Raw genomic sequence first — 17,884 nt, 5'->3', positions numbered from 1 at the left:
AATGGGGTGTAAGGGGGCTGAAGGGATGGCTCAGCAGTTAAGAGCTGCTCTTCAAGAGGTCCTGAGTTCAATTCCCAGCACCCACATGATGGCTCCCAACTATCTATAACTATAGTCACATGAGATCTGATGCCTTCTTCTAGAGTGCAAATGTACATACAGACAAAACACCCATATACATACAATACTTAAATAAATAAATTGCTACTGGTTATGGCAAAGCCACTACCTGAAGGGATCAAGGAATTCCTTCAGAGGAAGCATTTAGTGTTATTTGGCTTGTTATATATCAGCTGTCTTCTGTTATGAAAATCATTTGTGCCTCCATAGCTTTCCCAATTGATTTTTTTTCTAAGAATTGCTAACAGTGTGGACTGATCACTCTCTGGACATACACATTCCTGGTATTTAGAGAACAACCTCAGGAAAGGCTTCCTTCCCTCAGGAAAGACTTCCTTCCCTCAGGAAAGACTTCTTCCTTCCCTCAGGAAAGACTTCCTTCCCTCAGGAAAGACTTCCTTCCCTCAGGAAAGACTTCCTTCCCTCAGGAAAGACTTCCTTCCCTCAGGAAAGGCTTCCTTCCCTCAGGAAAGGCTTCCTTCCCTCAGGAAAGGCTTCCTTCCCTCAGGAAAGGCTTCCTTCCCTCAGGAAAGACTTCCTTCCCTCAGGAAAGGCTTCCTTCCCTCAGGAAAGACTTCCTTTCCTCAGGAAAGACTTCCTTCCCTCAGGCCCATCCGTTTCTTCTCCTTTTAGCTGGAATCAGATATCTTCCTCAGCCACATTCAAGGACTAACAGGAATAACAGTCCAAACCACCTTATAATAAGTCTCCCGAATTAAGGTAGACACCAGACACAGAGACACATAGACACACGGAGACACCAGACACCGCCTAGGTCAGGTGGACCTAATGGCTTCGCACAGTTTAGCTCAGACCCTCCTTTCTTACAGCCTTACTAACTTTATAGACCTCTAACTCCTTACCTAACCACTTCTAGGAATATTTAGATAACCTTCTGCGCTGACAGCTATGCGCAGCCAGAACCCCAGTTCAAGACTCCCTGTAATTATTATCATTGGCAGCATCCGGCCAGGTCCATCCCCAGATGGAGGAAAGTACCTTATCAGAGATACCTCTGTATTCTCTAAGAACAGACATAAGTGTCCAGACTACCTGTTTGAGAAGGCCTGGCAGATGTGCCAATTAAGTTTAACTTTCTCCCTTCTCAAGTCTCATCTCTAGTTTTAGATCCACCCTTAACAACTAACTCAGAACTAAAGGGTTCCAACTTACAGGTACATCTAGCTGTTATGCAAGTTGCCTAGCCATGTTGCCTAGCGACGGACGGAGCACACTTGCCAGAAACGGCAGGAGCAGAGATAGCTTGAAAAGTTAAGGGTCAAAGGGATAAAAGGGCAGTTTTATTTTCAGAGAAAGGCTAGACGCAGAAGAGAAAAGAGAATGGAAGAAGATGGGTAAGAACTGGAGAGGAACAAACTGAGATGGGGAAGAACTAGATTGAAGGACTAGAAGAGAATACTAGAGGAACAAGATGGAAGATGAGGAAGAGCCAGATGGGGATGAACAAGGGAAAACAAAACGAGAGAAAAGGAGATGGGGGAAAGAACTAGATGGATGAGAACCTACATGGGGCAGAACTAAGATGAGAGAATTAAGATAGAACTTAGAGGGGACAGCAGATAAAGGAAGAGAGAAATCAGGCAAGAAAGGAGCTAGGCACGAGAACAGAACTGAAGCTGTGTAGAGAGAGAACTGACTCAGAATAATAGTGTATGGACTAAGGGGTTTCGTGTGCATAGACTCATTTCTTTTCATCAAAAATTAAATTATCAACTGGTTGTAGATTCTTCCTGGACCCTGGAAGGGGTCTATCGAGGGGCTGGAGCCCCATAGTCCCCAGTAATAAATCTTTTTTAAAAAATAGGGTACAGAACTAAAAAGAGAATTCTCAAAAGATGAAACACAATGATCGAGAAACACTTAAAGAAGTGTTCAGCATTCTTAGTCATCAGGGATACACAAACCAAAATGACTTTGAGAATTCATCTTACACTAGTAAAAATAGCTGAGGGCAATAAAAATAAAGACAGCTCATGCTGTAGTGGATGGGGTGTCTTAGTTAAGGTTTCTATTGTTGTGAAGAAACACCATGACCATAGCAACTCTTTTTTTTTTTTTTTTTTTTTTTGGTTTTAATTTTGGTTTTTCGAGACAGGGTTTCTCTGTGTAGCTTTGGCACCTTTCCTAGAATTCACTCTGTAGCCCAGGCTGGCTCTGAACTCACAGAGCTACACCTGCCTCTACCTCCCAAGTGCTAGGATTAAAGGCGTGTGCCACCACTGACTGGCCACAGCAACTCTTATAAAGGAAAACGTTTAATTGAGGTGGTGTCTTACATTTTCTGAGGTTCAGTCCATTATCATCATGGTGGGGAGCAGGGCGGTGTGCAGGCAGACATGGTGCTGGCTACATCTTGATCAGAAGGCAACAGGAAGTGAACTGAATATCACACTGAGCATGGCTTGAGCATCTATAAGACCTCAAAGCCCACCTCCACAGTGACACACTTCCTCCAACAAGGCCACACCTCCTAATAGTGCCACTCCCTCTGGGGGCCATTTTCTTCCAAACCACCACATTGCTGGTGGGAGTGCAAACTTGTACAGCAACTATGGAAATCAGCGTGGCAGTTCCTCAGGAAGCTGGGACTAGATCTACCTCAAGATCCAGCTGTTCCACTCTTAGATATGCCCACAGGACTCGACACCCTACTACAGAGACACTTGCTCATCCATGTTCACTGCTGCTCTATTCATAATAGCTAGAAACTGGGAACAACCTAGATGTCCATCAACAGATGAATGGCTAATGAAACTGTGGCACATTTACACAATGAAATATTACTCAGCTTTCAAAAATTGAAATTTTTAAGTAAATAGATGGGGAAAAAAAATCATCCTGAGTGAGATAACCCAGACCCTAAAAGACAAATATGGTGTGTATTCTCTTATATGTTGGATGTTAGATTTTAAGCCTTTGATAGAAATGCTACTATCCGCATAACAACAGAGGTTAAGTATAGAGTAAGGGACTAGGCAGGGTAGAAGGAACCCCTATGTTCCTTCTATGTGTAAGGGAAATAGAATATACCGTTATGGAGAGACAGGGGTTGGCAGGGAGACTGGAACAGGAGGATTAAATGGAGAGGGGTAGCAAAGAGGGGGTAAGGGAGGAAATACAGGGAGGGGAAGCTAACACTAAGGGCCATTTGAGGGTTATAATGAAACCTGATACAGTAGCTTTAATATATATATATATATATTATATATATATAATATATATGTTATATATATTACATATGTATGAAATCTAAATAGAATCACCAAATAACAAGGGAGACAAAGACCCAACTAGACCTCTCTCATCACCAAGTGAAACCTGGAAACTCCCAAACAACTCAGGCTATTGCCAGGGCTATTGCTTGTTCTCCACAAACTGACCGTAAGGCCCTATTGTTAAGACATCATCTACGTAACACATTAAATGCAGTGAGTCAAGATGGTGCCTAACTAGAGCCGTAACCCCTACTGACTAGTGTCTGTGGTCCTGGAAAGTACTCTGCACACTACCAAAGGAGAAAGGTAAACACCAACCCAGTTCCAAAACCCTTTGATCTACAGTGGTGACCTGTCTGCATGATATGCTGGTAACAATAGTGGTACAAACGTTGTGGAAGTAACCAACCATTACCGTGATTTGATTTGATTTGATATGACCCACTGCATGAGACAGAGCTCATGCCTGATAAGGCTTGGGTGACCAAGAGCTTGAGACTAGATAGGTCACGGACCTAGGGGGAAACCAAGGACTATGGTTCTGCTGAGGGAACATGGCAATAAAATGACTCCTAATGACATTCTGCTCTACCCATAGCTCAGTGTCATGCCCAGCCAGCATCAGAGAAGCTTCCTCCTGCAGGAGATGGGAACTGATGCAGAGACTCCACAACAGGACCTATGCAGAGAGTAAGAGGCCTTGGAACACTCAGTGCTAGAAGGGGGATGTCATGTTCAAGCCTCCCTCTCCCCTTAGGACTCAGGGAACTACGCAGGAGAGGAGGCAGAAAGATTGAAGAGCCAGAGGGGATGGAGGAGACCAAGCCTGCCAGACACCACAGGACTGGTGCACTCATGAACTCACAGACCGTGGCAACATGCACAGGGCCTGCACAGTTCCAAGCCAGATCGGGCCCCAGCACTCAGAAGGGAAATGGACCTGGGCCTCCATCCCTAACCCAGAAGCTATCTCCAATTGATAACTGCTTGCAAAGGAAAAAATGAGTTTCCTCCAATTAGACCCCACTGGGTAAACAAGCCACACTTAAGGGAGGCCCCAGACCTGTAATAGCTGGCCAACACAAAACGAACTCATGGGACTTTTGGAGATGTTTGTCTCATAACGCTTTGCTCTGAGCATTTTTACCTTCCTTGGCTTTTTGCTTACCTCTTGTGGTTTCCAGTTCTGTGACGTGTGTGTGTGTGTGTGTGTGTGTGTGTGTGTGTGTGTGTGTGTGTGTGTGTGTGATGCTTTTTCTTTGCATTCCCCGCCCCTCCCCCCATTTGTCTGTTTGCTTTGTTTTTATTCTACTTTGGTTTTGATTGGCCATTTGTCTTCTAGAGAGAGAAAGAAAAAAGGTATGGAGTTGGATGGGTAAGGAAGGGGAAGACCTCGGAGGAAATGATGGAGGGGAAACTGTGATCAGAGTATTATACTGTCTTTAAGTATTATATTGTCCTTGCAATAAAAGAGAGAAGGATGGAAGGAGAGAAAGCGGGAGGGAGGAGGGAGAGAGGGAAGAGGGGAGGGAGGACAGAGGAAGGGAGGGGACACCAAAGGAAAAGAATCTAGAGAAAACAGGAAGAAATTGCAGGGCAGAAAGGTTTTCACAGGGAGGAAGTGACGATATTTGTCAGGGACACAACTGAAGCAGTTATATCCACAGGACAAACAAGGACGACATTCAAAGTAAGAGAAGAAAATGAAGACATGGACAAGTCAGGTTACAACCCAGTGTCTGGAGATCAGAAACAGTACGACATGGCCCAGACGCAGATTCCACCTTCCCGCCTTCCTGGTGAAGAAACCAAATGCAGCGCATCATTTTATAGGCAGCGAGACACCGGGTAAAAAGGCATCTGCTAGCCCTGTCTTGCAGGGCGTGTTAACCATATCACGTGACTGAACGCCAAGCATGGAAACACAGCAAGGCAGAATGGGCTTTCGAGGAAGGCCCCACGTGACACAGCTTGGAGGCTCGTCTTTTGTGCCTCTTTCTTTCTTCTACTGCCTGGATCTGATGTAACGGCAAGCCTCCAGTAGCCCCGCCGTGGATCACAGAACAACCTGCTAAGTGTGGGTGGTAAAGACTCAGGACTGTGGAGTTGCTGTGCCCACCTCAGGCTCCTTTTGTAGGAGGCAAGTTAAATCACTACTGTCTTGTGATTTTGTTATTGGTAATCAAGCCTCATTATGATGGACACAGCAAGCGACATTTAAAACAAAAATCACCAGAAGAACTGGGAAATGAATTTGTGACATGTTCTAGAGAGGAGAACAAGATGACAAGAAAAGAAAGGGCTGTTAAACAAGATAGAGTGGGAGAGCAGGGGACGGGAGACAGCAGAGCTTCAGGAAATTATCAAGGAAATCAGTGAACAGGTGGGACATTTCTTAACAAACATAAACATTGACAGCCACAGCAGTAGGAGACTGGTTGGGGTGTGCAGCGCCCTGGGAAGGGAGCTGACTCCCACGCTACTCCTGTATTTTCAGCCCTGTCAAGAGCAGAAAAACAGTTTTAGGTGACTAAATGCAAAAGATAGCTGGAAAATGAACTAACAAATATACATAATACACTTGAAAAATACTGTGGAAGAAAGAAAAATACCCAAAGTATCAATATGGATGGATGGATGATGGAGTGAGGAAGAAATCTGCAAAGATATAAAGGAAGGTCTTGTTGGGTAACATGGTGAACAACTCTAATTCCAAGACTAAAGACCCTAACTGAGTTTAAGGCTAGCCTCGGATACATAACAATTATAAAACCAATCTGGGTTATATAATGAGACCCTGAGATCTCAAAAGACAACAAGCAAAACCCAGAAAGCTAGAAAGGTCTTGTCTTAGGGAAGCAGAGGCATCGAGAAATTAGTGGGAGTACTTATCACGTTTGTTTTAAACAAGGATCTTCTCAGCCCTCTACACCTGAAGTCAAGAACGCCCCCGCACCCCCAATCCAGTCTCCAGTCCTGATGAAAAGGACAAACTGGGAGGCCGCAGGGAGAAAATGTCCTAAACCTGCGGAGATGACAGAGTGGGATCGGACATTGCTCTAGGTTGCTTTCTGTTGCTCTGATAGACACTGGGACCAAAGGCGACTGGGGAGGAGAGGGTTTGCCTCATCCTACAGCTCATTGTCCATCACGACGGGAAGTCGGGACAGGAACTCAAGGCAGGAGTCCGGAGGCAGGAACTGAAGCAGAGGCCATGGAGGGGTGCTGATCACTGACTTGCTCCCTGTAGCGTGCTCAGTCTGCTTTCTTATACAACTCAGGGCCACTCGCCCAGGGGTGACATCACGCACAAGCGGGATAGACTCTCCCACAACAATTATTAATCTATAGGACAATCAGATAGAGGCATTTCCTCCATTGAGGTTTCCTCTTCCCAGGTGACTTGGTTTGTGTCAAGTTAACAAAAACCTTGTTGTTGTTGTTTTGAGAAAGGGTTCCTGTGGTGATATTTAACTTATGCTGATACTATATTTGTGTGTTAATAAATAAAGTTTGCCTGGAGATCAGAGGAAATAGCAGGCAGTGGTAGCACATGCCCTTAATCTGATCACTTGGCAGACAGGGTCTCTGTGTGTTCAAGGCCATACTAGGGAACAGAGCTAAGTGTGGTGACACACGCCTTTAGTCCCAGTACCAACCATAGAGACCTAAAGGTCTGTACAGACAGGCAGTGACGAGGAAGTGAGGTAGCTGGGGTAAGAGCCAATGAGAGGGCAGAACACCAAGGCAATAAAGGCATGGGTAGACAGGAAGTAGCACACTTTGGAAGCTGTGGCGTGGTGAGGTAAGGTTGGCTGGTGGCTATTCCTATTTCCCTGATCTCTAAGGCTTTCACCCCTATATTTGGTTCTGTGTTTTTTATTTAATAAGACCAATTAGAAATTCATCTACAGATTCCTCTGTGCCCTGGCTGTCCTAGAACTCGCTCTGTAGACCAGGCTGGCCTCAAACTCAGTGATCCACCTGCCTCTGCCTCTAGTGCTGGGATGAAAGGTGTAGACCATCACCGCCTGATTCAAGTCAACACAAGACTAACAGGCACAGTCATCATTCCAACATGAAGGATGTAGGCTCAGCAGGGCACATTCCCTAACAGTGAACACTGAGCTCAGTAAAAGAGAATGGAAGCCATTGTTTAATGGATATAGTTTCAGTTTTATCAGAAGAAAATGACCATGGTAGTAGCTGTCTCGCTTAAATATAAACATATTTATAACACTAATCTGTATACTAGAAATGGCTCAGATATTAATTATATATTGAGTGCATTTTAACTAAGTTTTTAAAAGGGATCTCTGAAAATAGCTGGAGAGACTAAAGAGCATGGTCAGGACTCTAGAGCCAGGCTGACACTCAAAAATGGTATGGATCCGGGAAATACTGCTGCTGCACTGTCCTGTACCTTCCAACATACTTCCAGAGAGTTCTCCGACGTCCTCACTTCCCCCGATTCCCAGTTCCCAGTCTGAGGAGGGTTTATCCGATTGGCATATCCTTGGTCCTGTGCCTGAGCTCCAGCTACAGCTGATGCCATAAACCTGGGTATTTGAGTATGAAAGGCTTCCTCAGCCTGCCCCCAAGATTCATGATGTTAGAAATTCTTCAGACACAGAAAGGACATTCAGTGATGGGCATCCAACAACAGCAAAGGACAATCGTTCACTATACTATTGTGGCCAAGACATTTCTTGTTCCCTAGATTTGATGTGTGGTTAAAGGGATTGTCTATAAACTGCCAAGCATGGTGGCATACAACTTTAATCCCAAGCACCCAGGGAACAGAGGCAGGGGATTTCTATGAGTGTGAGACCAGCCTGGTCTACAAGTTCTAGGCTAGCCAGGGCTACCCAGTAAGACTCTGCCTCATAACACTTAAAAAAAAAAAAAAAGGTGGGGGGCACTACAAATCACAGAAAGGCAACAGAAGAAGAAACTCTTTGGCTGAGCCTTGAGTTTTTTTGTTTTGTTTTGGTTTGGTTTTTTTTTGGTCTGGGGGTGGGACTGGGTGTTATGAATAGCAAAGAAAGACAGTATGGAAGTGTGGGAACCACTGTTCCTGACAGTGTGACTTTTAATGCCATTTGGCTTATCAAACTGTATGTTTACGATTTTGATAAAAATAAAATAATGCTTTATATTTTAATAACACTACTACCACTAAAAGTGTCCCACCAAGTCAGAAAGAAAGGAGGAAAAGCTAGTTAGTAGGAGAACACAAAGTGCTGGTTTTTAGATGTCTCTTTCTACGACCTCTGCCTTGCCCTCTGCCCACACCTTTTTTGCACAGAGATGGTGTGATACAAAGTACCTAAATATCAAATGCACACAGTAAACCTGGAGATCACGGGATATCAAGTCATGCAAAGAATCTGTTCAAACTTCTCTATGACTTCACTGGAAGTCTTCCTTTGTAAACTGGAAGATGCTGGTCTCTGTTATACTACATGAAGTAATAGACATGTATGAGTCCACTTCTGCCGCTGTAACCAACACCTGAGATGATCAACTCAGTTGATTATGATCTGAATAGAAAATGTCCTCCTAAAGTCTTATTGCTGGGGCTGGAGAGATAGCTCAAAGGTTAAGAGCACTGACTGCTCTTCCAGAGGTCCTGAGTTCAATTCCCAGCAACCACATGGGGGCTCACAACCATCTATAATGAAATCTGGTGCCCTCTTCTGGTACGCAGGCAGAACACTGCATACATAATAAATAAATAAATCTTTTTTTTTTAAAGTCTTATTGCTGAGGGCGTGGCTCCAGCTTGGTAGAGCTATAGGGGACGGGGTGTGACTGTATCAATGAATTCATTGATGAGTCTGTACTGAATGGGCTCTTAGGAAGTGGGGACTGACTAGAGGAAGTATAGTAGTAGGTTACGTCCTGCCCCTGGTTCTTTTCTGTTCTCCTTTCTCTTCCTGGCTGCCAGAAGGTGAGCAGCCTTCTCCCACTGTTCCTCTCTGCTGTGAGGCCCTAACCTTGCCACAGGCTCCAAGGCAGTGGCCTCAACTGAGTATGGACAGAAACCTCTGGTGCCCAAATAAACCCTTCCCCCCTTAAGTCGTTTTCTCAGGCATGTTACCATAGTGATAAAAAGTTCGTGAATTCGCCAACTTTTAAAGCAAAAATGTTTATTTTGGCCCACGGTATCAGAGGTGTCAGTCCATGACTACTTGGCCTCCCTGCTTTGGGCCTGCTAGCAGTGTATCATACCGTGGTGGGAAGATGTGACAGAATAAAACTTTCTTATCTCACAGGCCATAGAGCAAAGGAGAGCAGGGAGGGAAGCATGGTCCGCAAACCTCCTTGATGAGCATACCTCCAAGGACCTGAAGACCTCCCAAGAGGCCCCTTCTCTTAAAAATTCTGTTACCTCCTAATTGCACCATCCCGGGCCGCACATTTAACATGGGCCTTTGGGTGACATTCCACCTCCAAATTAGAGCAATATACAAAGCACCTAGGATATGGCAGGTCCTCAAAGATGGTATTTTCTCTCTCTCTCGGGATTTCTCACTTCCTATAATGACTTTCTTTGTGATGCTGTGCTTGTAGGTTTAAGAAACACTAGATTCCTGTAACTACCATTCCTTCAGTCCATGGTGCCTGCGTGAGGGGAGTCCTCGTCCGCCAACAAAACCTTGTGAGTCCTTAGCAATAAGAAGGGTCCTCACCAAAGGATAACTTAGTCCGATTCATGGTGGTTTAAGCTCCAACCTCATTTTGACTAAAAGGAAAATGATATTCAATGTCTAGCTCTGGCTCCCAGCTCTTACACACAATAGACAGAATTTTTTGTCTAAAATTAGCTAGTGTATATGTAACAGGGTAGAGTTATAAATAATTTAACTGGCACCTAAATTTCAACATTTTGGAATAAATATTAAAATTACCCAAACTTGGGAAATCTGGGGTGTAATAGCCAGGTAGATGAAGCAACTGTTGGTCACCCCAAAATTGGAGGCCCCAACATTTACATTTGGAGCACTTACCTTCTCTGTTCACTGTAGGCTGGGTACACAGATCGGGGCCAAGTTGGTCATGTGATTCACTCCTAGAAGTCTGCTGGTTCTGACAGGAGGCTTGCTCCTCCCATGATGCAGTGGGCCACCCGTCAGAGGCTTCTGCGGGAAAGGACGAAGGAGACCCGGCATCCAAGAGGAAGCTATCGCGTAGGGTTCGCTTGGCACCTTTCTTACACTTCCTCTTCTGCCTCTTTGGGATCCGGTTCCCCTCGCTTGACCCAAGCTGACCACTCTCGGGCCTCCCTGTGGGCTGGAGGAGCTGATCCATGTCCTTGGTGAACTCCAGCAGAGTGCCCTCAGGGAGGCTTCCAGCAGGGGAGTCAGAGCCATAGCTGGGAGCCTTGTCCTGGAGCAGGTGCTCAGAGCAGCGCAGGGCATCTGGACCGTCTCTGGGCACCGGCTCGGGAGACTGGGGGAGACTGCATGGAGCCATGGAGAGGGCAAAGTAAGAATAGTCCACAGCGATGTAGGTGAGCATGAAGTTGATGGTGACCACGGGCGCCAGGACGTTCACCTGGCCCACAAGGACAAAGGCCATGGTCACCAAGCTGGTCAGGCAGATGGCTGCTACAGGTGTTTTATTTGGCCCTTTCTAGGAGAACAACAACAACAAAACACAGAATTATGAAATTTCAGAAAGGAAATTTTACAATTAAATGATATGAAAATCAAATGTAATATCTCAGGAAATTCTTTCCATGTGAAGTTGGAAAAATAACATCCAACTCCTGGGGTCAGTGTGAGACCTGAGTTAATGCATGATCCCACAAACACAGTAGCTCCAAAACACCAGAGGCATGGGGCACTTCACTATTAACATGGGCCACTACTGTACAACTTTGGAAGTTTTGGTGTTTCAACTGCCCAAATAGGAGGCCCCCGTGTGATTACAAATCACTGACCTCCTCTGCTCACTCAGGTTAGGTGCATAACTCAGGAACAAGTTGTTCAAATGCACCCAGAAGACACAGCAGAATCACGGGTGACTGGATCAGGGAAGTTCTTCTAACATATGTGTGCTCATGCACACATAGTTACACATGCCCGGCATTCATGGAGGAGGGCATGGATGTGGGGAGATGTTTTAACTGCCTTTCCTTGAAACTATCACAGCCACTCATGGTTCTGGAACCAAAACTGCATTGGCCTCTCGGTCCTCTGTTCTTCACTTGAGGAGCCTCGTGTGACCCAGCTGCCCTTCCCCTCTGTGGCTGACACTATACCTGGCTTCTCTCTATTTGCCTCCTTCTCCACCAGCTGCTCCCTTGGGGTCTTCCTAAACCACCCTCCAAGCCTCAGAGACTGTGTCTAAAGTCATCCCAGCCTTGTCCTCCAGACCACTCCTTTTCTCTTCCTAAACTCACCAGGCTCTGACCCCACTTCATGGCTTTAGACATCAGCTTTCCTTGGGCAGCTCCCAGCTTTGAACTTCCAGCCCAAAACACTCCCAGCACCCCTCTGAAACCAATCTCAGCTTCTAAGGGTGTATCGGAACCCGTGCTAACCTGAGACACTCTCCCCAGAAGTTCTTAAAAAGGAGAGAAGGGGAGGGGAGGAGAGGAAAGAGGGAGAGAAAACTTTTATAATGTTTGAGAACTAGTTTGTTAAAATGGTTTAGCAGATTTCTAACAATAAAATGACTGTGAATAAACTAAGTCCTTAGGAACTCATAACTTTAAAAGAAGTTTTGGTTAAAAAAAAAGATATGGAAAATGGACAGTGAATCACTACAGTATAATTGGAAAAAGACAGGGCAGGTGAGACGGCTCAGCGGGTAAAGGTTGCTGTGGAGCAATCCTTTTCTACACTATGAATATGTATTACTCTCATTGGTTCATAAAAAGTTGGCAGGCCAGTAGCTGGGAAGGAAGTTAGGTAGGAAAGCCAAATTGAGAATGATGGGAAGAAGGAAGGCAGAGTCAGGAGAGATGCCAGCAAGCCACTGAGCAAGCAGGATGTGTAAAAAATGAAGTAACAAGCCATGAGCCATGTGGCAAAGCATAAATAGAAATATGGGTTAAGTGTAAGAGTTAGCTAGTAACAAGCCCGAGCTATCAGCCGAGCATCTACAAGAAATATTAAGCCTCTGAGTGGTTATTTGGGAATTGGTGAGTATGAGAGAAATGTCAATTTACATATGGTGTTCCAACGTGTGGCCAGAGTTTCCACATAAAACTTACGGAAGCTTTAAAAAAGTTCTAAACACACACACACACACACACACACACACACACCAAAACAAAAACCAGAATCAAATGCAACTTCTTAGTAACTGCTTTCTCTAAGGTGGGTTCTGTTTGCTAGTGGCAAACAGGCATGGCTCTTTTGAGAGGTCCTGCTACTGAACATTTAAATAGGGTTTCTGAGCAGTGAGTGGCACATTATTTGGTGGAGGCATGGACTCGGAAACTTCCCAGAGTTTTTTGTTTTTCTTTCTTTCTTTTCTTTTTTCGAGACAGGGTTTCTCTGTGTAGCTCTGGCACCTTTCCTGGAACTCACTCTGTAGCCCAGGCTGGACTCAAACTCACAGTGATCCACCTGCCTCTGTCTCCCATGTGCTGGGACTAAAGGTGTGCACTACTACTGCCTGGCCCAGGATTGGGACAGTAAACATGGTTCCCAGAGCTGGTGGTAAACATGCCTCCACCATGAGACTAGACTCTCAGGGAACTGAGGGGGAGGAGCCAGCACCAGCATGCCAGGATCTAAGTTACATAGCAGGGTTTTTTTGCTCATGCAGACAGAAAAGTTTACAGATACATAGATACATGGTAAGGATAGACTCAGATGGAAAAAACCTCTAAACAGGTTACAGTGTGTTTAAAAAAAAATCTTGGGAGAGAGAAGATAAAGAGTATACACAGTCTTAGATTAAAAAGACAGATTTAAAATAATAAAGTCCTTAAAAGGGGGAATAAAGTAATATAAAGGAAATAAGCCATGTAAAGATGGAAAATACAGAGAGTCTGGATTACATATATTATGTGTTGTCTTTAAATTTTTTGGCTGCTAAGAGAACTTGGATTATGAAAACTGCTAGATTAAACCAACCTATATATTTTTAAATTATCTTGATTTCAAAAGATATGTCGCTTTCAGAAAAAGGTTATGCTTTTGTTTTCACAAGAAATGAGAAACAGTGGATTCACTCCAGGTTGAAGAAAATCAGATTTGATCAAGGAAGACACCCCCTGAAAAATCCTGGCTACAAACATAAAGAAATAAACTTAAAAGAGCTATAAGACTCATGATGTATATTTTACCTGCTCAGGCATAAAACAAAAAAAAAATCACCTTTGGCTAATTTAAGTACAATGCATAGTCTATACTTGTATTAATGCAGATATGTATGTTACCTTTAAAAGTTTATGTATTTTCAGAGTAAGAGGACCAGAAGAATAAAAATGGATGGCCCAGGTGATCCAGCATCTAAAAATGCCTCTGTTATAGTCTCCTCAGAATTCTGCATTCAGAACAGCTTGAAGGTTGCTGGCTGAGATGATCCAACCTCAAAGAATACTCCAGTCAGGACTTGACCATAATCCTGAATTTTCTCAGGGTCCCCCAAAGATTATCAGTGTCCCCAATAAGCAGGAAGTAGTCTAGAAAACTATGTCCACATTCTCAAAATATTGGTTATAAATGTTTGTTTTCATTTAAGTAGGTTGGCTACAAGTTGTTATTAATTATAGTAAAAAAAAATAAACAAAAAAGTTAAATTCAGAGATCTCTTGCTAAAAGAAGAAAGGGGGATATTATATAGAAAATATGGGAGAAAGTATAGATTATTGAATCTACTTTAATCTAAAAAACAACTATTAATCTTACATATTTTATATTAGTATGGATTTTGGTTTATTGATACAAATTTAATTTTGTTACACTGTTTAGGGTACTATGTTTATGCAGCTCATTTAAAAAATGTAAAATATAATTAGGAAATACAGATTAATAGTCATCTATAATAACAAACTTATAGTCATATTAGTTAGGTTTCCAAGGTCATACAGAGATATATTTCAGATAGATAAGTAATTTTCAAACACTTCAAAGACCTATAGAATATGGCACTTAAAATGTTGTAAGAACTTAGAATTTTCTCAGCAGTGAGACACTTCTGCTCCTGGAAGAACCAATTACTTTAAAGATGATAATGAACATTAAAGAAACTCCATATGGAGTTTGTTTTCTTTATGGCAAAAGCTAGCCATGTGGGCAAAGAAATTGCCCTTGCCACAGTTGCAGACAGTTACTGTCCAAACTGAACAAGCAAGACATAAGAAAGACAACCAAACTTTGCCAAAACAAGGTAGGATAGTCCTTCAAAATTCCCTGCTTCACAGGAAGGTCTGTCAGATATGCTAGGCCTGTAGGACAGAGTTGGATGCCCCAACATTACAAGGGAACTTTGGATGACTGTCCAGGCAGCCTGATGTCCCTGTCATTAGATAACATTTCACCCTTCTGGGGTCTTTAAGTTGAAGACTAAATAGTTATAATTATAGTTTTCCTTAGTTATAATAGAAAATAAATGAGATTAAAAACTTTTGACTCACCAAGATAAGGCAGATAATTATTTTCTCTAATTTTGTCAAATGCAAATGGATTGGATATTGTTACTATAATTCTTACTTAATAACTGTTTTTGTTGTATAGTTTTACTATATTAAGTATAGTAAAACTACTAGATTTTTTAATTAGACAAAAAGGGGGAAATGCTATGAGACAACCCTTTTCTACACTATGAATATGTATTACTCTCATTGGTCAATAAAAAGCAGACAGGCCAGTAGCTGGGAAAGAAGATAGGTGGGAAAGCCAAGCTGAGAATGATTTGAAGAAGGAGGGCAGAGTCAGGAGAGACACCAACCAGCTGCTGAGCAAGCAGGACATGTAAAAAATAAGGTGACAAGCCATGAGCCATGTGGCAAAGCATAAATAGAAATAGAAGTTAATTTAAGTGTAAGAGTTAGCTAGCAACAAGCCTGAGCTATTGGCTGAAGCATTTATAGGTAATATTAAGTCTCTGAGTGGTTGTTTGGGAACTGACAGGTGGGAGAGAAATGTTTGACTACAAAAGGTGTCTATTTTCCAAATACCCATGAGAAAGGCAAACATGTAAAAATACAGAAGATTAAAATGTCTCCCTCATCTCTACAGCAACACTGATTAGTACACATACTCTGGAGAGGGTCGGGTGTTACTCAGCATGTGAATACAGACACATTGAGCAGTTAAGAAATTCTGGTGGGGTTGGAGACATGGCTCAATGGTTAAGAGCACTGGTTGCTTTTCTGGGGGATCCAGGTTCAATTTCCAGCACCCACATGGCAGCTCATAACTGTCTGTAACTCCTGTTCCAGGGGATCCAATACCCTCACACAGACATACATGCAGGCAAAACATCAATGCACATAAAAATAAAAAGAAATAAATCCTTAAAAAAAAAAGAAAAGAAATTCTGGTAATAGAAGCTGGAGATGATAGCACATGTCTTTAATCCCAACACTCGGGAGGCAGAGGCATGTGGATTTCTGAGTTCAAGCCCAGCCTGGTCTACAGAGCAAGATCCAGGACAGACAAGGCTTCACAGAAAAACACTGTCTGGAAAAAAAATTCCAGTAATAGGAATGCAGTTTGGGATTAGTCTAAATTTACAACCAGAACAAAGAGCATTCATAGACGCCCCCAATACTAAGATGCTTCTACAACAAAGAGGAAGAGGATGCTCAGAAACATGGTGATGAGAAACGGAGTACAGCACAGAAGGACACACACACACACTCACACACTCACACACACTCACACACACTCACACACACACTCATACACATATACTCACACTCACACACACACTCACACACTCACACACACACACACACACACACACACACACACTCACACACGCATAATTCCATGTACAGACTGCATAGCCTCAGTATAAAAATTCTGTACCTGAAATGCTGGAATTCCATAAAATCTGTGGTTGATTTGTATGGAAATTTAATTGGGAAATCCAACACCATGAAACTTTGTTTCATGCCTAAAATGCTGTGTCTAATAACCTGCAGGCTATGTGGCTAGGTATATATGAAACATAAATGAATGGAGTGTTTAGACTTGGCCCCAAAGATACTGCATTATAAATAGAGAAATATCCCAAACCCCCAACTCTGAAAAGCTCCTGGCCCCAGACAGTAAAGAGAAGGAAAACTTAATCTGTATTGGAAGGTTTCAAAATCAGGCAGGCTGCTTAGAGATGCATAGGGAGGGAGCGGAGTTGCAAACTGAGGTCCCTGGGCCAAATCCCAGTGTCTGTTTGTGCCATGAGCTGTGAGCGGCTTTGCATTTTATAAACAACTGGAGGGAAATCAAAAGGAGAAGAATGCTTTGTGGCATGGATTACATAAAATTTAGATTTGTGTCCTTGGTCAAGGGTTGGGGACTCTCGGTGGCAGCTGGTGGGTTTCAAGAGCACAGCATCGGTGGCTGAGGCAGGCTGGCAGGGTTCCGGAGTCGGGGCTACAAGGTGCTTACCTCGGGGTTATTCTTCAAACTGCTGACATTGATTGTTATGACATTTTATATGATGTTCACTATAACCCAAAAATGTGTTTAAGTTTCAAATGTTCTGCCATTAAGGAAAGGAAATAAGCAAATATAATCTAATCATACATGAAGTTTTTAGGGAAACTTCCAATGTTAAAAGACACACAACAAGCAGGGAGATAGCTAGCATACAGATCACAAAGAGTTAACCTTCCTAACAAAGAGCTTCTAGAAATTGAAAATAACCCTAATGATAGAAGAAAAAAAAAATACAAACAGCTACAAAACAGGAAGAGATAATCAACTTCATTCATAATAAAGGGAACACAAATCTTTGGATCCTGAAAGGCCATTTCTACTGTACACTGGCGAATCATTTCACTTAACAATGAGCCATAGAAGCTGGCCAGTGATGGCGCACTTGGGAGGCAGAGCCAGGTGGATCTCTGTGAGTTCGAGGCCAGTCTGGTCTGCAGAGCAAGATCCAGGACAGCCAGGGCTACACAGAGAAACCCTGTCTCAAAAAACAAAACAAAACAAAACAAAGAACAATGAGCCACAGACATGCTCCTTGCTACACTGTCTTTGTCACTCAAGGCAACAGTACAAATGAGGTTCAGACACACTGTGTCTAAATATTTACAAGTACAGACCAAGCTAATAACACAAATATGACCAAATATGTCTATCCTCCCTCCTTGTCAGACACACCTACAAGATGAGGAGGAAGGCTGGGTTTCAGGGTTTTGTTTTTTTTTTTTTTTTTTCGAGACAGGGTTTCTCTATGTAGCCTTAGCTGTCCTGGAATTCACTCTGTAGACCAGGCTGGCCTTGAACGCTGAGATCCAGCAGTCTCTGCCTCCCGAGTGATGGGATTAAAGGCCTGAGCCACCACTGCCCAGCCATCCTTCCTCATTAGTGGATGCTCACACT

At 43.3% G+C, this 17,884-nt stretch overlaps 1 protein-coding gene across 2 annotated transcripts in view; it reads right to left on the bottom strand.

The window, feature by feature from the left end:
* The window catches only part of Slc12a8 (solute carrier family 12 member 8), a 157,082-nt gene that overhangs the window by 34,338 nt on the left and 104,860 nt on the right, over nucleotides 1-17,884 (bottom strand). For both annotated transcript variants that reach the window (XM_015993289.3, XM_076548798.1), the window contains exon 10: nucleotides 10,370-10,994. In XM_015993289.3, the coding sequence (XP_015848775.3) occupies nucleotides 10,370-10,994 (625 nt within the window). The remainder of the gene's footprint in view (nucleotides 1-10,369; nucleotides 10,995-17,884) is intronic.

This window comes from Peromyscus maniculatus, chromosome 12 (genome assembly GCF_049852395.1).
Source record: "Peromyscus maniculatus bairdii isolate BWxNUB_F1_BW_parent chromosome 12, HU_Pman_BW_mat_3.1, whole genome shotgun sequence".
Classification (NCBI taxonomy): domain Eukaryota; kingdom Metazoa; phylum Chordata; class Mammalia; order Rodentia; family Cricetidae; genus Peromyscus; species Peromyscus maniculatus.
This window is presented reverse-complemented; position numbering and strand designations above follow the sequence as displayed.